Source organism: Elaeis guineensis, chromosome 11, assembly GCF_000442705.2.
Source record: "Elaeis guineensis isolate ETL-2024a chromosome 11, EG11, whole genome shotgun sequence".
Taxonomy (NCBI): Eukaryota; Viridiplantae; Streptophyta; class Magnoliopsida; order Arecales; family Arecaceae; genus Elaeis; species Elaeis guineensis.
The window spans coordinates 98,188,325-98,213,524 of record NC_026003.2 but is presented as its reverse complement, the minus strand read 5'-3'; the positions used below and the strand labels follow the sequence as shown (position 1 = coordinate 98,213,524).

General features: G+C 37.1%; 1 protein-coding gene and 1 non-coding gene across 5 annotated transcripts in view; both read right to left on the bottom strand.

Annotated features, from left to right (window-relative positions):
- Window positions 1–24,806, bottom strand: part of LOC105031965 (actin-related protein 9) — a 64,083-nt gene extending 39,277 nt beyond the window's left edge. For all 4 annotated transcript variants that reach the window (XM_010906269.4, XM_010906270.4, XM_073245397.1 and 1 more), the window contains exons 1-8: window positions 24,696–24,806; window positions 24,480–24,552; window positions 23,950–24,068; window positions 23,723–23,782; window positions 23,565–23,630; window positions 18,387–18,489; window positions 10,589–10,809; window positions 2,159–2,279 (exon numbers count right to left, since the gene is read on the bottom strand). In XM_010906269.4, coding sequence (XP_010904571.1) covers window positions 2,159–2,279; window positions 10,589–10,809; window positions 18,387–18,489; window positions 23,565–23,630; window positions 23,723–23,782; window positions 23,950–24,068; window positions 24,480–24,552; window positions 24,696–24,698 — 766 coding nt within the window. In that variant the 5' untranslated portion in view covers window positions 24,699–24,806. The remainder of the gene's footprint in view (window positions 1–2,158; window positions 2,280–10,588; window positions 10,810–18,386; window positions 18,490–23,564; window positions 23,631–23,722; window positions 23,783–23,949; window positions 24,069–24,479; window positions 24,553–24,695) is intronic.
- Window positions 5,237–5,342, bottom strand: LOC140852775 (small nucleolar RNA R71). Its single transcript, XR_012135673.1, has one exon. It is a non-coding gene; the product is annotated as a small nucleolar RNA R71 (small nucleolar RNA).
- Window positions 24,807–25,200: the final 394 nt, after the last annotated feature.

The window sequence follows — 25,200 nt, the reverse complement described above, 5'->3', positions numbered from 1 at the left end:
ATTATAAAAATAAAATAAAATGCAGAAAGATCGGCAATGTAGTTGCCGACTTCGCACGATAAAACCAAAAAAAATATGAAACAAAGGTGAACCTATATTCCGCAGCGAAGGCCCTCCTCGGCTCCTTCGGCCTTGCCCTCCATTGCCACTCACTCACCGGCCATAGGAGATGTCGCGGTGGTAGCACCGTTTGTCCAGAGACCTCCAACAGCCTCCGAACACCAGATAAGGAGGATTCTCCCTCTCTCTCCTTCGATCGTTTCCTCCCTTCGTCCTTACCAATCTGGGCAAGAGCTTAGATGGCCTCCGACGGCCTCCTCTCCTTCTCCCCCCTCCCTCTCTCTTCCTCTCTTTCCTCTCCCTCTCCCTTTCTTTGCCCTATCGGTTCGGCCCTGCACGGACTAGTATGGAACCATATCGCCAGTCGACCAGCACGGCATCCTGTTCCGGTTCAGTAGTCCTTGATTGCAACCTTAGCTTTTGCAATGGTATTTTTGGATATTTTATTAATTTGATTTAATTGCTACAAGCCTTACATCCTACTATGCGATGCATAATCTGCTGAATCAATGTCTACCCTTAAACAGGAAACCTAGGACTAATTCAGGTGGGGAATACATCTCTAATGAGATACTCATATTTTGACGAGAACATGGGATAACACATGAACTTGCTTTTCACTATTCGCCTCACTCCAATACTGTAGCCTCAATTCAACACGATAGCAAAATGAAAAACAGAATCCTTTTGGACATGTTTAGTTTTATGTTGACTAGTTCAAGGTTCCTCAAGAAGTTCTAAGGGGAGTCCCCCCTATCCACACATTACATATTAATCTAAATACCTTATAATGACACTGATGAAAATTCCACCAAACTTCAAAAGAAAAGAAAACCTAGATTTAATTACATTAAAGTGTGTGGGAGTTTAACCAGAGTAGAGATACCAATAATCAAAAAGAAGAGGCTAAAATCTATGCATGTTGTATTAGTAGGTTATGCGTTAGTTAGCAATGTAAATAGGTTTTTTAGATTAGTTCAAAAGTTAATGAAATATCCGACAACAATATTATAGCAATAAGGTTTTCCTTTTCAATCAACAATCTCTAACCAAGAAGAAAAGACATCCTAGTAGTTCTAGCACACTTTCAATTATACCTTCTAGAAGTACAAGACATGTATTATTAGAACCTACTATAGAAAATAAAGCAATAGACTAGAGAAAAATCTGAATTCGATACATTCTTAATCGACAATATACTATCCTCATTCTAGTACAGTATGAACTTTATAGCACCACCCTTTTTAGGAACCAAGCAATTAATAGTGAAATTGAAGGTCATACTTAAGAACAATTGGACATTAACTGATCTGACATAATGGGAACAAAACCATAGCATGAAAATAGATAGTTAAGATTTTAAGAGCTGATAAAATTATAGTGAAAAATAAAGCAAGGTTAGTTGCAAAAAGGTGCAATAAAAAAGGAGGGCATCCACATCGCAACCACAAATGTATTATTAGCATTAGTCTTTATCCATACAGTAATAATTCACCATATGGATTTAAAAACTGCTTACTTACATGGAGATTTTGATGAAAAGATTTACACAATATCCTCAAGGTCTTATAGTAAAAAGCTGAAACAAATTATGTAATCTAGGTATATCACTTTACGGCCTAAAAATGGCAACTGAAAAGTGGCATGAGAAATTTGAAACTTTGAAGTAAACATATAGCCTTATGAATTAATGAAATGAAAAGTTTCCACATCTTGAAGAAAAAGGAAATTATTGTCAAAATCTACCATTACTTTTTTACTTCACCTCTTATCTATGGGAGACCAAGTTTAACAATTTTGCAGGATATCAAGGGGCAGAAGCTGAAAGGCCCTTCGGTTATATAAACCTATCACCACATGATAGTACTAATCTTATTCTTATCTGATGAAGACTAGCTTTCGCAAAAATGTGATATATCAAATTACAGGAAGCGATTAACTTCACATGTGAAAGATACACATGTTATGGACCTTTAATTATTGCATTTCTACTGGCATTAATGTTCAAGAAACACTTGTGAAACATAGCAATGTTAAACAAATGGTGTGCAGAAAGTTTATATGTATAGCACCAGTGTAATAAAACCAGAAAATGTACCGCGATTATCAAATGTTTCAGGCACAACAAGGATAGCAGAATATAGATTTCTATCTGCTGGAGGAATATGCAACTTTTCAATCAATAGCCAGCTCCAGATAGTATATAAATCTTCAAAAACCTGTAACAAATGAAGAACAGCATGTGTCACAGAATGCCATAAAAAATTTGAAAAATATGAATTTTATAAAATCATGGATCTTTTGAAAAAATAAAATATCTAAAAGTTAAATCTCCACAGCTGAAGGTCTTAGGGATCAGGGCATCCAAGTGGTTTTTCTCTAGTTGTTTGACAATTCAAGCTTTCAGTTTGTGCCACCTTTGTTCTGAGACAGGAAACTTAGGTCCGGTCTTCAGTTTTCAATCTTTGAATCGATAAGTTTCAGTTTTGGCCTTGTAACCAGATACCAATTCCTTATACCATCTTATTGTACTCACTAACAAATTCTTGTGGTATTCCACACCTTTCCACAAAGGCACAAATATTTCTCATCAAGGTTCAATGATAAACACTTAATTTAAGTTATTTAAAGCAAAAAATCATATTTAATTTATTTTATTTATTAAGAATTTGATGCTTCTTTTGATGTTTTACAGGAAAGATGATCGCCGATACAAAAAGTCCGATTCATAGATCAAAAAGACTCAAGTTTGAAGAAAATTGGACTTAAAATAAAATTAAAATAAAAGAAGGATGCATACGGTATTATAGAAAATGAAGATACTATGCAAGGAATCCAAAAGGATATAGACGTCATTGTGAAGAAACAAAAGTTTCTTTTTGAAATAAAAAAAAAAGTGTTTACGCGGTGGGTTCACGCGGAAGCAGCGCGCGGTCACGCGGGCGCGCGGGCGAGCGTGCGGGCGGAAGCGCGGGCGCGAGCGAGCACGCGGGCGGACGCGCGGGCGTGGCAGCGGACGCGGCATCGCGAGGGCGCGGCGAGCAGGCGCGCGGCAGGCGGGTTCGCGGGGAGTTTTTGCTGGCGGACGAACAGATGCTTATTAAAGAAAAAAAATTAATATTTAGAAATACTTTGAGAGGAAAGATTTGTATTTTCTTTATTTATTTGTGATCTTTCCATCTCATCCATCCATCTTTTAGTCTTTAGCATTTTTTTTAGTCCCACATCGGAAAATCATGTAAAACTCCTCCCTCCTAACACCTATAAAAAAACTTTTGTACTCCCATTGGAAGGGGAGCCCAGAAATTCTTCTAGAGCCTTGCATAGAGGGATAAAAAGGGACTACTTCATGAGCAGCTAGGCTAGCAGTCTCGGGAGTGGAGAAGAAATTTTGTAACAACACAGAGATGGTTTATTGTTCTAAACTTTCTTGTATTTCTTTATATGCAATAAAGATTATGCTTTTTATTTAAATCATCATGAGTTCTTTATTTGCTCTCTTTCATATGCTTTTATTTATGCTTTCTTGTTAGATTAATATTAGGAACAACTTTTACTTTCCGGAGACGCACCGTGATCTACGGATACGGGACGTGCCGAGAAAAGAAGAGTTGTTTACCTAGTACTTTCCGGAGACGCGCCGTAATCTACGGATACGGTGCGTGCCGAGGAAAGATAGGTATTTTTTCTAAGATTAATCGCATCTATTTAATTAAAAGAAAAGAGATACAACTCTGCTAATGCAAGATTAATTCAAAACTCCCGAGCTCTTTATTTTCTAATTACATCAATTTTAAGATAATTTATTTTCTAAATCAAAACAACGCTTCTTTTTTTTTATTTTACAATCTCAACTTAGTCCAAAGTCTCTGAGGATACGATCTCGACTCATCCTACCTACTTAGTGAGTAGAGTTATTTTTGGTACTATCAACGACTACGCATCAAATTTTGGCGCCGTTGCCGAGGACCTTGGCACGGTTGAATTTAAAAAAAAAAAATCACTGACATTTCATAACACTTAACTAAAATAGCGTAACCTCAAATATAAAAATTTCTAACTTGATTAGATACCTTGTTTCTTTGCATCTTATCACCATAATTAATCTTAAGGGCAATAACCCATTAATCAGATAAGGTGGGGATTTGATCACCCTTCCTTGGCCCACAAATCACTCTCTTGCATTTGCATAACCTAGACCTTAATCTAAAATTAATTAGACGTTGACCCCTAAGGATTTCGAGCTCATTAGGACAAGTGACCCTGAGAGTTGAACCGGATTAGACTTGGTCAGCTAGCTGGTGTCTAGGCAAGTGGTTTGCGGGACGACTGGGCCCGAAGGAAGGTGGTTTTTAATTGGTTCCGTTCGCTGACCTGGCCAATTTAATTGGTGTCTAAGAAAAGCAACGGGGGGACTCCCACCAACCTTACACTTACCTGGCCAGTTGGTTGGTCAAGCTCTGACTTGGAGGGCTTGAAGGCTAACTACAGTTAGGAGCTATCTAGAACTAGGGTAACTTTAGGATAGAGAGTCCACTGCGTGCTAACTTGATTGTAATTAAAATCTAACCACAACTAATTCTTCTATTAGTTTTAGGACTTCTTAGGATCTCTTCTTTAGAACTCTTTTCTCTCCTCTCTTCTCCTCTTAATAAATAAAAAAAAAAAATCCTTAACAGACTAGCATAGTCCTACATAGACCTTTTAGGTCGATGATCACTAAAACCCGACTTGCAACCATTAGACGAAGAATTAGAAAAGACTCTTAGGACTATCTGAGTTAGAAACATGGCTGCACCTGGTGAGGCTAATCCTCCATGCTCATTGAGAGAATACTTCACTCCATCCTCGTATACCTACTCTCCATGCATTCAAGCACCTCCAGTAGAAGCTACCCAATATGAGATTAAGTCTAGCATTATTCAAATATTGCCATCGTTCTATGGACTTAGTAACGAGGACCCATACAAACACTTAGATGAATTTCTTGAAATTTGTACCACAGTAAAAATCCAAAACTTCTCAGATGATGCCCTTAGGATGAAACTGTTCCCTTTCTCACTTAAGGACAAAGCCAAACATTGGTTAAACTCCTTAGACTCTATAACCATTTCAACTTGGGATCAGCTTCAGAGAGAATTTCTAAAAAAATACTTTCCAATCGGAAAAACAAATCAAATTAGAAAAGCTATCACCAGTTTTTCCCAATTGGAGGGTGAACTTTTTCATGAGACATGGGAAAGGTTAAGGGACCTCATTCGTAAATGTCCACACCATGCTGTCCCTAAATAGCAACTTTGTCAGTGTTTTTATGATGGTCTATCGGAGAAACACCGACAAATGGTTGATGCATCATGTGGTGGGACATTCATGCTAAAGAGTGAGGATGAAGCCTGACAGCTCTTTGAAACACATAGTGAGAATTCCCTACATCATATGTCTGCCACTTCTAGAGAACAACCCATGCTTCAACAAAAAAGAAGTGGAATTTATCAGATTGGAAACGTCATGGATATCCACAGTAAGGTAGATGAACTGTCCCAAAAATTAGACCGTCTTCTAAGTACTGGACAATCCCCAATTCCACCTAACCCAATCCAAGAAGTTTGTGCATTGTGTGCAAGTCCGAACCATTTTGTTAGTGAATGCCCAGCCGCACCTCAATTTTCTGAGTTTATGCACGAGCAGGTTCAGCAAGCTCAAGTCCAACAAGCTCGCAGACCAGGAAACGATCCTTATTTGAACACTTATAACCCCGGATGGAGAAACCATCCAAATTTTCCTGGAGACCACAACCAATGGTTGACCCTGCTGCACCTCGACCTCAATATCAGGACCCAACATATAGACATGGACCATACCATCAATTTCAAAATGCTCCTCAACCGTCTACTACTGGTCACAGCTCAACTTTTGAGGAAAAAATTCTGAAAGCACTAGAACGATTAGAAGTCAACACTCAGATCCTTAACTCCCACACACAATCCATTGCTAAGCTAGAGACCCAAATAGGTCAACTAGCGACTGCATTCAGTAGGAGGGAAGGAGGAAAATTACCTAGCCAACCCGAGAGCAACCCAAGAGGGCAATTTGTGATTGAAAGCTCTAATACCCCAGAAGTTTTTTCTGAACATGCCAAATCAATCATGACTCTGAGAAGTGGGAAGGTCATTGAACATACTAGTAAAACCAATGAGACCGACCCTAAACCTCTAACCGAAGCCAAATCACTCAAGAACAAGAGGACCTAAAAATAGAGAAGGAACCAACTGCATCGGAATCATCTTACTTGCCTAAAGCCCCATTTTCGGATACCCTGAAAGCTCCTATTCCTGCAGATAAGAAGGAAAGAAAACTCGACGAGATGTTGGAATTGTTTAAGCAAGTCCAAATTAATCTTCCCTTCTAGACGCAATCAAACAGGTCCCTGCTTATGCCAAATTTTTGAAGGACTTGTGCACCCAAAAACGTAAATCTAGATCACAAATCCCAAAGAAAGTACGCCTCACTGAACAGGCTAGTTCTGTCTTCCAGCATGCCACTCCTCCAAAGCTTAAGGACCCAGGAGCCCCCATCATTTCCTGTGTTATAGGAGATTATCACATTGAAAAAGCTCTTCTGGACTTAGGGGCAAGTGTGAATCTTTTACCTAGTTCGATGTATGAACTTTTTGGATTCGGAGAACTGAAACCCACATCAGTCATACTGCAGTTAGCCGACCGATCAATTAAGGAACCACGTGGAATGCTTGAGGATGTCTTGGTCAAGGTAGATGAGTTTTACTTTCCAGTTGATTTTCTGGTTCTCGACATGGAACTAAGTGGCAACCCAAGATAAATTCCCATTATCTTAGGACGACCCTTCCTAGCTACAGCAAATGCATGCATTAATTGTAGGACAGGAGTCATGGATGTATCGTTTGGGAATAAGAAACTGAGACTGAATGTGTTTGGTGCTTCCCAAGGACCATCAATGGATAGTTGCTTCGAAGTAGATACACTAGAAGACATTATAGAAGATGCAACACCTACAATTCTAGCACCAGACCCCTTAGATACTTGTTTGGCTCACTTTGGAGTATATGACTTTGAGGGATATAGGAAAGAAGTTAACACCTTGTTGGATACACCACACGATAAAACCACTCCTCCGTGGACAATCAAGTATAAGCCATTGCCCACCTCTTGTTGGTTTTATTGCATATGACGTCTGGCTGAAGACGTTAAACTTAGCGCTTTTTGGGAGGCAACCCAAATTTTTTTTATTTTGTTTTAACTGATCTTCATTTTTTTTAAGAATAAAGGACCGCTCTGTATGGAAGAATCTGTCAATAAACTTGACGTTTGGCTGAAGACGTAAAACTTAGCGCTTGTTGGGAGGCAACCCAACGATTTCATATTTTTTCACTTTACTGCAACTACAGGAATTTAGAACAAGAGCCTATTAATCAATGAAGCTATCTTCAACTTTCGAAGCAAAATTATCCCAGGTGCACTCTCTCCTTTTATTTTCTTTGCTTTCCTACTCCATTGAGGACAATGTAGACTAAGTTGGGGGGGGAAGGAAATGAAAATTAATCAAATCCTCGAGTATGGTCAGAAATAATTAGTTTTGTGTATCCGAATTTTATTTTGATTAAGAGTCAATTAGGCATCCTAATAAATGAATGATTAACGGTCAAGATAATTTTAGAGATACTGAGGAATAAATTATTAAAAAAACCAATGAATGGTAGGGTTTAGACTAGACCAAATTTTAGGAGTGATTCTACAACCCTCTTCTTACTGATCTCAATAAAGAATCTGCTTCATGAGAGATTGGGTGGAAAGGTTGAGGTATGCAAAAATTCTCCTTAGATTATGCTTTTTATTTAAAAAAAAACATTGGTTTCCTACTGAGTAACTGGGCCCTTTCGCCTAAGTAAGTGTTGTGGTTCGCGTAAAAAGGTGGACAATGTTAAAAAAAAAAAAAAGTGGATAATAAGGGGACTAAATTGCAAGAAGATAATAAACCCCTCTCACATTAAGTTAGAGGATTTAAAGAGTAAAATGGGAAGTTGGTGAAAGAAAAGCACTTGAAATTTTTTTAGTTAATACTCAGCCACTAATTGGGTCAAATTGATAATCCAATGAAGTATCTCTTTAATGGTCTGACCAGGTATCATCTACCTTTTGGGATGCCTAACCTAACTTTTTATTCAAGATCGAGTCGGTACACAATACTGATATATCTATTTTACTCGAGGACGAGCAAAATTCAAGTTGGGAGGTGTGATAAACACTTAATTTAAGTCATTTAAAGTAAAAAATCATATTTAATTTATTTTATTTATTAAGAATTTGATGCTTCTTTTTATGTTTTACAGGAAAGATGATCGCCGATACAAAGAATCCGATTCATAGATCAAAAAGACTCAAGTTTGAAGAAAATTGGACTTAAAATAAAATTAAAATAAAAGAAGAATGCATACGATATTATAGAAAATGAAGATACTATGCAAGGAATCCAAAAAGATATAGACGTCATTGTGAAAAAACAAAAGTTTCTTTTGAAATAAAAAAAAAAAAGAGCGTTCACGCGGTGGGTTCACGCGGAAGCAGCGGCAGCGGACGCGGCATCGTGGGGGCGCGGCGAGTGGGCGCGCGGCAGGCGGGTTCGCAGGGAGTTTTTGCTGGCGGACGAACAGATGCTTATTAAAGGAAAAAAATTAATATTTAAAAATACTTTGAGAGGAAAGATTGATATTTTCTTTATTTATTTGTGATCTTTCCATCTCATCTATCCATCTTTTAGTCTTTAGCATTTTTTTTAGTCCCACATCGAAAAATCATGTAAAACTCCTCCCTCCTAACACCTATAAAAAGACTTTTGTACTCCCATTGGAGGAGCCCAGAAATTCTTCTAGAGCTTTGCATAGAGGGATAGAAAGGGACTACTTCATGAGCAGCTAGGCTAGCAGTCTCGGGAGTGGAGAAGAAATTTTGTAACAACACAGAGATGGTTTATTATTCTAAACTTTCTTGTATTTCTTTATATGCAATAAAGATTATGCTTTTTATTTAAATCATCATGAGTTCTTTATTTGCTCTGTTTCATATGCTTTTATTTATGCTTTCTTGTTAGATTAATATTAGGAACAACTTTTACTTTCCGGAGACGCACCGTGATCTACGGATACGGGACGTGCCGAGGAAAGAAGAGTTGTTTACCTAGTACTTTTCGGAGACGCGCCGTGATCTACGGATACGGGGCGTGCCAAGGAAAGATAGGTATTTTTCCTAAGATTAATCGCATCTATTTAATTAAAAGAAAAGAGATACAACTCTGCTAGTGCAAGATTAATTCAAAACTCCCGAGCTCTTTATTTTCTAATTACATCAATTTTAAGATAATTTATTTTCTAAATCAAAACAACGCTTCTTTTTTTTTATTTTGCAATCTCAACTTAGCCCAAGGTCCCTGAGGATACGATCTCGACTCATCCTACCTATGTAGTGAGTAGAGTTATTTTTTGTGCTATCAACGACTACACATCATTCAACATACCAAGAAGCAATATTGCCTTACTCAGCCAGAGGACATGCACCATTTCAAGGATCATGCAAACAAAGGATATCGATGGATATGCATAAATAAGCCTCAGACACCCTCATTATGGTCTTTGTTGGCATTCAAACCTTGATTTGGGTGTTTGCTTGTCTTTTTTTTTTTTTTTTGGCCAAAAACAAGGTGGGAGTATCAAGTTAAATAACCTAGTCAAGGTTTTCCATGTATGCTTAAGTCATTAACATGCATAAATATCACACATCATACAAATTGCAACCTGAGATACATTTAACAGTGAGTTAAATTAGCAACTGAAATGCAAATAATAAAGAAAAGCATAATTTAACTATCATAGTGCTTGCAATCCAAAAATCATTCAAGTGATCACTAACATCATCAATGATCATGCACTAAACACTAGCTTACATACCAATGTTTTTTATCAGTTTTTAAGTTTTCAAGTTTTTTTATGGTGTTGGATTTACAATATTCTTTTGTTGCAGTAATTCAAATAGTCAAAAGAAGAGAGAATCATGCTTTAACCCACTTCTTCAGCAGTACCCAAGCATAATGCTCGGTTGGGAGCAGTTCAAGGAAAAAAAAAACTGGATCCACCCTCAAACCACTCGTTTGACCTCAGTTCGAGCGGTTTGGGACTGTGTTCGATGGTTTTTTCCAAATCGAGTCTCGCTATCACATTGAGCTTCCCTATACCAAGAAGGTGGTATAGGGCCCCAGTACAATATGTACTAAGAGGTACACACCAAACCTTGTGATATTTCACACCTTGGTTCTCATAAAGTGTACCAAGTTATTTGATGTTTGGCCTCTTGCATTCCATGCAAGTTCTCAAAAATAAAGTTTATTTTGCAGCTTAATCAGATAGGTAGTGAAGGCATGGAGTGAGTGTCATTTCCATAGACAAAACATTTATACACCAGCTACATTGTCTGTATAAAGCATCCTGTGGTGTGAATAGTACCTGCTGTAGAGGATAATGTTCAGAAACATTAAAGTGGCCTCGCCTAATAGGACGGCTTAAACAGTATGGCTCAGAAGAGGAAATCCTCAGCGCTTCCTCTCCACATACAAATTCCTTGAATGTGTACTCCTCAGAACTGGCCTCCCTAACATTATCAGTTTTACAGACCAAGGATTCCTCTTCAGCACCCTTGTTCTCCAACTTTTCAGCAGAATCACCAACTAGTTTGCATCACAGCCACACAAAAACAAATTCAACCCAATAAATTATGATTCAAAAACCATAACTAAAGTTTTTTATGCGAGCAGCTGCTCAACAGTGATATTCATGAAAAAAAAAATGACGCAGTCATCAGTTCAGGACTACAAGATAATATACTAAAATTCTGACAATTGAAAAAAAATTTTCCAATTTTCCACTAATAAGCTGGAAATAAGAAACACACAAATCATATTGGATTTCAGATGCTGATTACTAATTTACAAACTCATAGTTTCAGGAACACTGGTACATTGTCCCCTATAGATGAAAGCAATGATTATCTTTAGCATCATAAAGGAACATACAAACAACTTTTAGGAACAGTGAAAAAAGTAGTTGAATCAGGACACAAGCACAATGCTGGACATAAATTAGATGCTAAAAGTAGCATTTATGAAATTTTATTTAGAATCATTTTAAGAATCCATAATTATTTTTAAGCATCCATTATAAGAACAAAACATCTTGAGAAGATAAACATTGAAGTCAAATTAGTAAGGCGTTATTGCTAAAAGATAAGTTAGTCAATGATGCAATTGCCTGGATGTGATTGCCTGGTAAATAAGAAAGAAATAGGAGAAAATTTGCTCAGATGTGATAGACAAGAGGAAAGGAGTTTCAGAAACTTCGCATACAAGGTATTAGGAAAGAAACATTCTGAACAGTTACCACCACTGCTTGGTAAAGGGAGAGGAAAAGAGTAAGTGACAGCACCATTTAAAGAGCCTGCAAAACCTAAGAAAGGTAGAGGAATAGAGTAAATGACGCTATGACAGTATCACTTAAAATTCCTGCAAAACCAAGACCTACCAAAATGAATCATGGTTAATTTGCACCTTATACTATATTTGCAATATAAGTTGTATCTAAGGCTGGAGTTTTTTTTTTTGTTTCTTAAATTTCAAAATCATGATTTTATCCCTTTAATGAATTTGAATTTTTTGAATTTCAAAAGTTAAGAATCTTTAGGAAGTGTTGAGTTGTTAAAAGGTGAAAGTTCAAAAATGGAGAAAACTAAAGGTAACAAAGAGAGAAAAATGTGAATTTGGAAAAAACTAGTCAAAGTAGACATTTTTTATCTCAAGATTTTAGGACCCTTTCTATTTCATAACCAAACAGCCCACTTAACAAAATCTTGATTAGTACTTTCAAAAACATGAAAAGCCATGAAATATCATGATTGTGCAATAAATACAAAAGCACCATAAACAGAATTAAAGGAAGGAAAAAATCATGGAAAGATTGCAACTGTAATATGGTAATATGTGAAAAAATATAAATATAATATGCTAATTTGTGGAAAAGTAATGAATACGGGTCTAGGGATGAAAAAACGATGATAAAATCCTTAAGCTAGGCATAAGCATCAAAGCAAGCACATGAGCTACCATATATACACAAAGATAAACACACATGTCAGCACATGCAAGCCAATTTAGGCCACCATGCTCATGCACCACCCCACGAGCGCACACAAGCACCTACACATGCACATGCACACCACATGGTGAATACGTGACCGCAAAAGGACTGGGGACGTATATGTCTAAACTTGTGTACATCCTTATACAATGAATACATTAAAAAAAGAAAAAAGCATTAACAGCATAGATTATTTCAATAAGTGCACAGAATATAACTGATGGTCAATGTGATAGTAATAGAATTTAGTGGTAAAGTACACAGACAAGTGCCAAGATGCCAATTGCTAAAGGCAGAACAATACTATGTCCATAAGTGCAATAGCTAGCGAACCAAAGCACAAGATCTAAAATTACAGTTTTATTGGCCAATAAATCTGCCTAGATTGAAATCCCCATGATAATAAGTGCAGAGAAAAGGTAGATCCTAGTAGCAGGTCTGTTGGTTGATGAATTTGAACATGGTTGGTTGGTTGGCAAAGTCAACTTACACTGGCATAAACTGGCATGGTAAAATAATGCAACATCACAAGCAAAAGATGCTAGAAGCCTAGAACAGTAGAATTTCACATGTGGTTCAGTAATGAGAAGAAAATTTTTCACCAAACACAGCAAAAAAAAACTGAGCCATCAACAAATGCCTGGTAATCAAGAAGTTGTCTTACTAGGGGCACCTAAAGAAAATGATGCAAGTTGGAAACTGAGATGGAGCAATCTTAGACACAGAATTGCAAGTTAGGCTCAATCTACAGCCATGACACAAGACCAGAGACAGACTACAAAGGATGTCTGGAAAATGCACTGTACTAACATGAACTTGAAATACAACACGTACAAAGCAGCAGCAAGTGCACTCCATGGCCATAAGGTACCATGAAAACATAAGGTCTAAGCGACATTGCCTGCCACAGAACTAGGACAATCTAGAAAACAACGAAGTACCAGACTAAAGCACTAACAGAGAATGGGACAACAATGCAACAGATAGTGAACATGTGAAACAAGTGGGGAACAAAAAATACGTAAAACCAAGAAAAGCTACGAACATGGCGGGTGAATCATGATAGTCACAAACATGAAATGCAAATGATGAAAGAAGAACAAGATTAGTGATGCAAACAAAGATTCTAAACACAATGCAACCCAAAAATATCCTTAGAAGAAACCTAAACCGTAATCTGATCACACTTAGAAAACCAAGTCCTATAAACTGCGAAGTTGTTATTCTAAATCTGCTGCAAGTGAGAATGGGTCTTAACAATGTCAAGCCATGAAGGCTTTGAAGCTCAGGCAGAAACTAAAGGATCCGGCACTAGATAAGCCTTTCATAGCTCAAAAATCATGGACAATGGAGCTCAGGAGGAATTATGCCTTTTCACTGATGGGTTGTTGAAATTTCTAAAATCACAGTTTTGCCACTGATGCCGGATTTGAGTCTAGTCATGTTTTGCTCAGATGGAGGAATTTTGCTTTTTCATTGATGGGTTGTTGAAACTTCTGAAATCACAGTTTTGCCACTGATGTCAGATTTGAGTCTAGTCATGTTTTAAGTCTTATTGTGGTACCTTTTGTGTCAGAATTAGTCTTTGAAGTTAATTAATGAAGTTCAGGATTCTTCAGTATGACTTTGTGGACACTTGAAAATTGAAAGACAAATATAGAATAAAGTTTGAGTACTAAAGTGAAATATTTCCCCATCCCTTGCTTTTCCTCTTTCCTTTTTCTCCCCCTTCTCCCATCTCCTTGGAGCTCTCCATTTAATTTTGCTCATTACTTGACCTCATACACTAAGTGACATAAGTCATCTCTAGAGTGCAATAGACAATCAAGTCAAAACCAAAAATTTTAGACTCTCAATCATATTCTTACTTCCAATTTCCAAATCATTCCCGCAATAGATCCGGACCGATTTTTTTCTGATCCTTCGATAAAAAGATTCATTGTCAAAATAAATTGAAAAGATTAAAGCTAGAGGAAGAAAAAGACATGTATGTCAATAATATGGGGTTGTAGCAAGGTTTGCAATATTGGTAGTGGCTTTGTACTAGTACCTAACTAGTACAAAACAAGATATGCCGTCTCATTACCGCAACCCATCCTATTACTATGTCGGTACACTTGATACATATCCGATTAGGCATACCAAGTGTCCATATGCCCCCCCAAACCACATACTGATACCGAATTGGTACGATATGGTATATGTCCTGTATCACCCAGTTCGGTACAGTATGGCATATCTTGGTTCACCAAATGTTGAAATAGTACATAACTTGGTACCAACACTTGATATGGAGGATGTACCAAGTCTCTATACCCTACCAATACAATAAGGCACTCCCATATTGTCCGGTACTATAAGAGATTACAAACCTTGGTTCGTAGTTTTAATCAAGCTTTAAAAGGTTGGTTTTAGTTATAAAATCAGCCCGTATAGATAAGTTTTGATTTAGGCAGTTTCCATAGTTTGGATGATTTCGGCTAGTTCTAAACGGTTTTGGTTAACAATATAAAAAGAAAAATCAATTAAATTTAAACAAAGAAAATAAAGTAGGAAGAAATAAACTAGGTATCACTTTAAATAATGTTAAATTGTTCCAAATATTTAGACATACTATTTTGTTGGGTTTGAACTACATTATTTTCTAGTGCACATGATGTTTAAAAAAATTATGTAGATCACAATATATTACTTTATTATTTGTAATTAGTCCAATATAAGACAATCTATATTCTATGAGATTAGATAGACAAACCCATGTCAAAAACTTTATTTCGAATCAAGGTTTTCTGTACCGGTACCGATGGCCGGATCGGCCGGCCAGCGGTACAATACGGCACGCCTCTGTTCCGTTCCAAACCGAGGCGAACCGACGAAGGAAATCGGAAAAAAAAAAGAGAGAAAGAGAGAGAAATAGAGAGAGAGAGGGAGGAAGGAAGAAAAAGAACTAAGGGGATCCGCCGGAGGGGCCGCCGGAGGCCCTCCGGCGGACAGCCATGGCCGTCGGGCGGCAGAACGGCCTCCAGCGGCTCCGCACGGGGAACAGGAGCGATCCGCCCCTGTTTCTCGATTTTTTTTTAAAAAACTTTTTCAAAATGAAGTCGGCAAGTGGTTTGCCGACTTAATTAAGTGAAGTCAGCAAACCACTTGCCGACTTTGTTTTGAAAAGCTTTTAAAAAAAAAAAATTCGAGAAACAGGGGCGATCCGCCCCTGTTCCCCTCGCGGAGCCACGGGAGGCCGTTCCGCCGCCCGACGGCCACGGCTGCCCGCCGGAGGGGCCTCCGACGGCCCCTCCGGCGGATCCCCTTCCTTCTTTTTCTTCCTTCCTCCTCTCTCTCTATTTCTCTCTCTTCCTCTCTTTTTCTTCCGGCAACGGCATGTACCATTTTGCATGCCGAAACCATCTCGGTTCCCTGCCGGGACGGTTCGGCATGCCCCATACCAGGTAATTCGGCCCGGTATGGCAAATCCTGTTTCGAATACTAATAGAACATAATGCTACAATGTTTTAAATCTTCTTACAGCCCCATAATCAATCTAATCTAGATAAAAAAATGATGCTGTGATTAAAAGAACTAAAGAAATGACCAAAAATGGGCAAACATTGCTCAATTATAACAAAAACATCCCTGTGAGTTAGTTTTGCTGAAATTCTAAATTCCACCCTAGTTTTGGATCAACTTAGTGCAAAACTCAAAAGAGGGTACACCATACCAAAGTGTACCACTCACCACCAAGTGTACCATATCATAGCGGCACCAAACAAAGACTTGGTACAAGAGGCATATCCAGTCTCGATACACCAAGCAAACCCCCATACTAGGTGTGCCAACTCTATACCAACATGGTACCAATACCGAGATTATGAACCTTAAATATTAGGATTTTGGTTTAGGATTTGCATATCACTATACGATATAGTAGCTATGCCATCTTAAGCTTGTTTTTAAGGTATCATCCCCAATAAGAATTATTCACAAGCCAAAAAATAATGATGAAGAGCAATGCTCAAGTAATGTTTTAAACAGAAATCTCTAATGTACTGATATAAAATAAAGGTTAGGTTATTGTCCCAACATCCAGATTGGCACATCTTGAGACAACCTTTGTCCCAGGTGTTGGCATAGGGCAAGATAGCAGTGCATCATGTTCTCTGGAAAAAATTGGGACAGCCAACCCACAGGATTTAAAATCTTGGTTAATGAAAATGTCAATCCAAATGCTAACCCTAAACCAAATCCCAATACTTAGGAGAAGATCACAAGATTGCATGAAGCAACTCCATAGGCTCCATTCTTCACCAACAAGATTGCAAGTCAGTGGCCATAATAAAAGAAAAGGTAGGAGCAGACTTCTCATAATAGCCTCAACAAAATTATCGGATGATGATAGGAAGAGAGAAAAAATAGGAAAAAGGATGTGACAATAAGTTCATCTAAAAGAAGGGTGATGTGATGGGGTGCTTGTCATGCAAACTGTTGGAAAAAAGCCAAGGCCAAATGGTAGGTTTTCACTCACAAAAGATGACTAGAATCACAATGCTTACAAATCAAGGAGATTGGTTGGACTAGAACCTATTTCTAATGCAAGGATCAAACTTCATGCAGTGACAAAAGTGCTAAAAAATCCATTCAATATTTTGCAATAATGACATTCTTCCGCTTTGGCAAGATAATCTCAATCTCTATGCAACGGGCAAAGCCATAATTAAGAATTGCTCTTTGACAAACTTGATATTTCATGACAACAATTACAAAAAGGGCATTCGAATGCACAAGGCTCTTATCATTGCAGGGTTTGGGAAGGGTCCACTATAAGCAGCTTTACCTCTACATGCGGAGAGGTTGTTTCCATAATTCGAATCCATGACACTTAGGTCACAGTAGAGCAATCTTACCGTTGAACCTTGGAGCAGTAATATGGTTGCTCCATTGTGACCTAGAGGTCATAAGTTCGAAACACGAAAACAACCTCTCTTGATGCGGAGGCAAGGGTACATATATCTGATCCTTCCCAAACCGCGCAATGGTGGGAGCATCATGCACCGGACTATCCCTTTTTCTATTTCATGACATTGATGATGAAGAAAATACATTCACATGGATATGTAATTGTATATTTCAAATGCTGAATATACAGAATTATATATACATTCACATCAGAAAAAGACATTATATGTATGTATAGATGTGCATTATATATGTATATATATGTATATGTGTATTATATATGAATGTATATGTATATGTGCATTACATATGTATGTATATGTATATATACATATATGTGTGTATCTGTGTATACATGTGCATATATATGTATGTATGTATATACGCACATATGCATATATATGTATATATATACATATGCAAAGTTCTAAATCTCATGGAACAAGACCATCCTGATTTTTCCGTGGAATGAGATATACCACCATCCAGCCCCATCCCGATACTTGGGACAGAAAATGTCCCAAGACACGCCAATCAAGATGTTGGGATGATGGCGAGACAGTCCCACCACGACACTTGGGATTGTACCTAACCTGGCATCCTAACATCCCACTGGGATTTGAAACCATATACAAATCTATATATCAAAGACATGGAAGAAATATCCAATATTCTTGATTTTGATTTAATGATATTTTACTAGATTGGCCAGAAAATGTTACTAAGAAATAGCTACAATATTTAATTAATCTAGATCTTACCAATACTACTAGCAATAGCATAAGTTTCTTAAGTCCCTAAATTTTAGGAGCTCCTCATGCACAGAGGTAATATCAAACAAAATTTTCATCATGGAAGTATGAAAGGCAAATAATTTGGGGGTTGACCCGGGGGGGGGGAGGGGAAAGGCAAATAATTTGGGGGTTGACCCGGGGGGGGGGGGGGGGGGGAGAGTGGGGGCAAAGAGAGAGAAAATGGAGATCCTTTAGAAGGAAAGCTAATTAATGAAGACAGACATTAAAAAAAATTCAAGATAATCAAAAAAATTCAAATGTCAAACAACTTTATAGTGGAAAGTTTACGAATTTCATAAATCAAAGATGAAATCAAAAATGAATTATAAAATTAAACATGTATAACCAGAAAATGTAGATTTTAAAACTACCTGCAGCCAAAGTTGAGCTGGGTGTTTTCTCCCTAACATCTGTCCAAGTGAAAGTAGTATCGCTTTTACCTTGATGTGGAGGATAAGCATCAACCCTACCCATCTGCAAGGCAATGTACACAATCTCATATGCATAAGAGTATAACTAATCTGTCAAACATTTGTATTTGCATGAATACTTAACTGAGTTCTTAAAGAAAAAGGTTCAAACAGAATACAGACAATATTCCATGAACAATGGAAGAGTCATAAAAGGTTCAAACATGCATTCAAATTTTGGCATATGTCAACATGCATCAGAATTGCCCATTAATACTATAGCAGAAAGTGGTGTAACAACGAGACACAACCAAAGGAACATGTATTGAACCCATATTTTATAATATTATAAAGTTTATTACAAGTATGCCCATATCAACTGGTCTGGAGTAATACAAGATGAAGATTTCATTTTTGCATTTTGAGCCATTTGGTAAGAACTCATAAATCTCACAGTTTAAGTAAATCTATATTCTTTCTTCAGATGTATAAATCTTGTAGAAAAGTTTTGTAGGAGAAAAAAGAATCTTGCCACCTGCAAATTTATTCATAAACTGACATTTCTAATTTTATGAAGAGGGAAATTTGACCTTCTCTCCTACACTGCCCACAAATGAACAGCTAGATATCAAGCTAATTCCAAGAAGAATACCGAGAATAGAGGATGAAAATCTATTCTAATACTTAAGACCAACTCTTCCAGTTCCTGTTTGTGCGGGCATGCTGCCCATCTGTGCTTCCTCTCCCCGCAGCATCTACCAAACCATGCATGCTAGAGTAGTTCGTGCACATTTTCCTGCCCTGCGTCTCCATATTTTTCAAGACCACACGCATAGGATCACCCAATTGGTTAAACATGTACATGCGAACTATAAGGTTGAAGTTTCTAGCCCAGCCCTTATTGTTTATTTGGTGGGATCTCATCCTTTCTCTTTCTTATTTAATTTTTTTTTCTAAAAAAAAAAGTGACGTGCTCTAGTAATAGATAAAGCAAGGGGGTGAGACAAGGAGCACTAAAAATGATGAAAAAAGCAATATCAGTTCTTTTTGGCTGTTTGAAAGAAAATGACAAATTTCTCTGTCAACTTGATAGAAAGCAGAAGGGTGTTGCTTAAGTATCAATATTAAGTGTTATAGCAGGTGAGATAAGCCTAGATTTGCCAGCTGAAATTAATCTTACCGTTAGCCACCAGAACTCACCAAGGATAACCAAATAAGTGGTGTCAGCATGGATCAAGAAGAAGAAGCTATAGTCTATTATACCTGTAACCCAAGTTCTCAAATGGCTTCAATTATCATAATGTTATGTGTGACCTTGTCATTGAAATGGGTCAAAATGTCATGTTTCCAGTAGAATCAAAATAGTTCCCATGGCTAGGAAGCATTTACATAATTTTCAAAAAATAGATTTTATGGGCATCTTAGCAAAGAATCCCAAAGAGTGCACTCAACTTACCAATCCAGCAAAGGCTATGGAATAAAAAGTTTGAGTGTCCATCGCATGATTCCAAAGTTGTTGAAGAGGCATGGCAATCCAAAAAACCTCAGTACCATGTAATTTAATGCGAAAATGCTGGCATGATGCTACAATTTTATGGGTCCGAAAATGTGAGGCAATAATCAATACAACCCCTAGGCTACCCTATGACCCATCACATATGACAATCCTACACAAAAGTCTAAGACATATATACCCAGTTGAGGTATATTATATATAATCCATACATCTAACAATCAAAAATATGAGTTATTGATTGATTGGTTTGCAACAGCTTATCACAAGAAATATGCAATGCTCTCACACTGAACATTGCCATTAATTTACATCAACAAAATATCTAGAATTCTAAAAATTCCTTCAGCATTCACTAGTGATCCTTTTGAATATAAATCAATTTTAGCATTGTGTTGAGTCCTCACCTTTAATAATGCATATGTACAATAGATGTGATTTATTACATTAAAGTGCCTAGCCTAAACTAAATATGATACTATCAGCTTCTATAGTTCCCAATAGATTTCATAAATTCCCTTTGCGGCTTACATGCAATCTGGTTATGCCCTTCTCCCCTTTCCATGGAACTCAATCTACTTTCTTAATAAACAAACTTTGATCTCTCCAAACAATTTTGGACTTTAAATGGAATCCTACCAAAATATGGAATACCTAAATTAGCTAATTTAAATTATAATAAATGTCTTTATTACCAACCATGGAAACCCATGTGATTTGTACTTCAACCAAAGAAGGACATCCCCTTAACCAAGGTTTTGAAACTGAGTTTCAATTTCACTCCCTTGGTAGAGGTTTGGTTTTAGCGATTTCAAGAGTATTGCTCTGATTCAAAGCTTCACTCGGAACATCAAAAAAAAAAAAAAAAAAAAAAAGAAAAGAAAAGAAAATCAAGAAAAAATGAAAGAGACCAAGAGAAATTTATTCACATCATTTTTTGTTTTTTTGAGTTATGTAAGAGTGTAAGACCATATTCAGCAGTTTGGGTAGTTTTAGGCTGCACCAGGAATATATGTCTATATTGAAGTTTCATGCATTAAAAACATAAAAAGATTGTACTAAATTATTAAGTATAAAGATCAAACATCATTCAACCGAGCACAAAATTACAAGTACACAATGGTAAGAATTAATTAAATATATCTATTTAGTACCCCAAGAATATAACACTAGTAACCATCTAAGCAAGGAAAACCCTTTTAAGCATATTTCAGCATATTTCATATAATTCCACACCTATGCAAGAAAAGACAATCTAAGTATTTTTTTTCATTCTATTTGATTTTAGTACCATACCTAAGTAAGAAAAAACCAATCGAAATAAAATCCATTTTATTTAATTATTTCATTTACTGTTCCATTTAATTCTTTATGAAGAGAAAAAAACTTCTAATTAAGGAAAAAAAAATCTGTGCCAATACATAATGCTTTCTAATCAACAAACAAAGTAGAGAGAGAGAGAGAGAATCAAAAAAATGTAAATGTTTACTTTTTAAACAAGAAAAATGCAGTTTCCATCGAAATAGCTAAACCAAGCAGGAAGTAACCAAAACTGCTAAACCAGCTGAAATCATCAAAATCAACAAAACTAGCCAAAGGCAAGCAAAAAACTCACAAAACCAAAAAGCTTGGTCAATTTTGGATTGATCTCAGCTTGATCTAATTGATCTCAGCAGAAATTGAGAACTTTGCTCTTACCCATCACTTTCTTTGCCCTCATGCCTACCTCCCTCTATGTGCCTCCCCAGTGATTTACATGATTGTCTCATCTCTTCTCCAATAGTAAGCGGCGATCTATTTCATCTAAACATTATTTCTTCTCTACTATCCTCCCAATACCTTTTCTAGCCATCTTTTCAAGACCTTATTATTTCTTGTTTTGTTATATAAAGCCTCTACCATCTCTTTTACTAGCACGAGTCATCTTTGTATACAAAACATGCATGTATACTACGAATGCTCATGCTGAATGATCACCAACCAACATTTAATTTCATTGAATTCCCATGACACAATACAAGATTATTTTATGTAAATAAGTTACTTATGAGATTGGTTATCTGCATTGTGAAACTCTTTAAGTGGGGAAAAAAGGATTGTAGGATTTTCTTTTCAGATTTATAGCCCCAACTTAGCTTATTTATTGAGGCTCCTTTTTTCAGAGGAATCATATATATGTACTACTACTTAGATTCACAGATACTAATCATGTAATGCATATCTAAAATCTCAAATGGATTGGGATGACAATGATCCACCAAAAGTGTTGCCTAAGTTTCTGGATTCCATCTTTGAGTAGAACACAATCCAATAACTCATCCAAACTAGTGTTTGATCTTAGCAGTCAATAGGACACTAGTAATCAAATAACTGATTTGACCTAAAGCTTGATCGTCACAATCTTTGATCAACTCAGTGGTCATTATGCTTTCACAACCCCCCCTCCCCCATGCTAACAAGCAAGGGATCAAGGGTTCAAGTCTTGAGTAGTGTTATCCTAGATTCCAACACCGACTACCTCACTCTAGATATTTTCCTGGTCCAATTCCTGGGTTCATGTCTAGCCCAGGTACTTCCTCTTCTCTTGTGGGGTTTCCCTCCAGAACCCAAAGGACCAAAAAAAAAAAGAAGTAAAAAAAATGTTGGTAGGATCATTAAGCATAAAAGAATGTACGAAATCATGAATTTAAAAGTGTCTGAAATTATGAAAGGGCGTCTTCAAGAGAATAGATAGGCGCGGCTAAGTTTCTTTCACCCACCACCCAATTGCATGATTTTGGTTCTGCCTTGGACTAGGGTTGAGCATGGGGCGAGTTCGGTCAGGTTGAGAGAAAAATTTCATCCGATCGAACCCAATCAGATTGAACAAAATTCAACCCGCTGCCAATCGCTTATCATGTATAAATCGTTTGAAACCGAAGTGAACGGTTTGTAGCGGATTCGGGTGGGTTGTGTCGATTTGGACTTCAATATTGACCCAATATTGATTTTAAATCCAATGTTGGCCCACTTAAGCTTATTTGTTTTTTTTTTTGTTAATTTAATGCAAAAATGATCTAAACCTTATAAGTTATAAATTTTGAGCTTATTTTTGAACCTCTATAAAATAAAATAGAAAAATGAAAGATTTACTCATCTGAAAGCAACTACATCGGAAAACTTTCATTTTAAAATTATCTCAAATTGATGTACTTCCATCAACAATTCAACATTAATATTCTCGTGAGTCCAAATAGATGAAGCGATGTTTTTTAGAATGAAGTATTGAAGTCTAAACGATGCCGTCCCAAAATAAAAATGAGTTTGTGAAATACTACATCGGTTTAGTTCGGTTTCATATGGTTTAAAAGTGTAAAAATCGAATCCGATCGTAAATAACTGATTTTTTACAAATCCCAACCCGATTCCACCCTATTTATGTCTTTCAACCGACCAAAGCCGATGTTTATTGGGTCGGATTGGGTGGGTTTCTTCGGATTTTGGTTATTTGCTCAGCCCTACCCTGGACACAGTCAATGAATTCCCTTAATGTTGATATCAACTTCAAGATTCCTAGGTGGGGTTTGCAACCATCAATTGCATATTTACAATAAAACAATCTTGCTTAGATCAAGATGTGGACATACCTTAAGCGGATATGAATTATGTGCAGCTTCTTCATCAAGAAATGGAATCTTTAGTAAAGATGCAATCTGAAATTGGAAGGCAACCCTTACTATGTGCAGACAAGGTGTAATTGTTTAAAAGAGCAACACAAAATGCAAGATAGTTTATTCTTCCATACGATGTCATAAGCCTTCTCACGCTCCAATTGTTGTGCTGGTATTGCTTCAGAGTTAAGCAGCTGAAACCGAAAAAAAAAAAAAAAGAAGGAAAAGTAGAGAGAGAGAGAGAGAGAGAGAGAGAGAGAGAGAGAGTGGAAGCAAGAAATTAGATGTCATCATATCATAGAAAGCACTCTTACTAACCAGATCCACTTGCACAACAATTTTAACTTCTTATCTCCATTACCTGATCCTGCACAGTTTTCTTTGGCCCCTCATTCTGTTCCTTCACATGCCGAGCAATGCAGTGAGGAATGTTAAAGGGTACTTGTTGATGAGCAAAGCCTATTCTAACATTTGACGAGCCTTCATATAAAACACAAAGATTGTTCAATCAATTAGTAAATAAACAACATCGTATAACCAAAAATCAGCAGTCAAGAAAAGGGTAGATAACACAAGAAGTTATTAATTCTGACTTGTAAAGGGGGAGGGCGGGGGGTTCAAAATATCGAATCACAATGAGGAAAAAATTAATAGGCAGACCAAGAAAGAGAACATGTGGGCAGATTTTCGCCAAGAAAACATAATATCAACGAGAAATTTAGGATAAATCAAAAATATACACAAAAGATTCCGTATCTTTTGTTTTTGTGAGAAAGGAGGGGGCGAACCCACTCAAAATGCCATCAAAGCAACGGAAAGGTTCCGTCGTTTCGTCATTCTTTTTAAGCAGCAAGATCATCGGACAAGAAAATTTGGGTTACGGTTTTGCACCTGGATTGATGACGACTAGATTGGAGCCCCGCTCGGCGATGAGCTGCGAAGGAACGACGGTCTTGAGGTAATCCTGAAAAAAGAACAGAGAGAAAAGGCGAGTTAAAGAGATCAGAGAGCTAGGGTTTATGTTTAGAGAAGAAGAGAAGGGAGAGAATAGGGATGTTGAGACGGAGAAGGAGAGGAGGAGGATTTGATAGAGATGCAAGGCTTCACCATGGCAGCGATGGCTGAACGAGAGTGTTGCAGAGCGAGCAAGCGCGCAATTTGGAGGGTTTTATAGCCTCCGTGTCGCGATTCCTTCTTTCCCAACCGACACGAGCAGAAAAGTACTATGCGGGCACTGCATAACAACTTCGCTGTCTTATTGAAACAGGAGGCCCACCTGAGAGATGGCTGTGATTCCAATCATTCCATCCCAATAGATAGACTTGATTTCTTATTTTAAAGCACTAACGTGAAAGAAGTAAAATCCCCGAACATATTTTGAACTATTATGTTTTTTAACTAAATTAGTTTTATATAAATAGCTTCACTCAAAAATTTCATCTAGCAAAAAGAGCCTACTCAAAAAATAAAATAAAATAAAATGGTACAAATAAAGCATGTATTGATTATTAGTAGATGAGCATGGTTTCCGATCATAATCACCAATCTCTAATTACATGTTTTTAGTTGATATATAGCATTTCTTGTAAACTAAGATATATAAAATTATGCT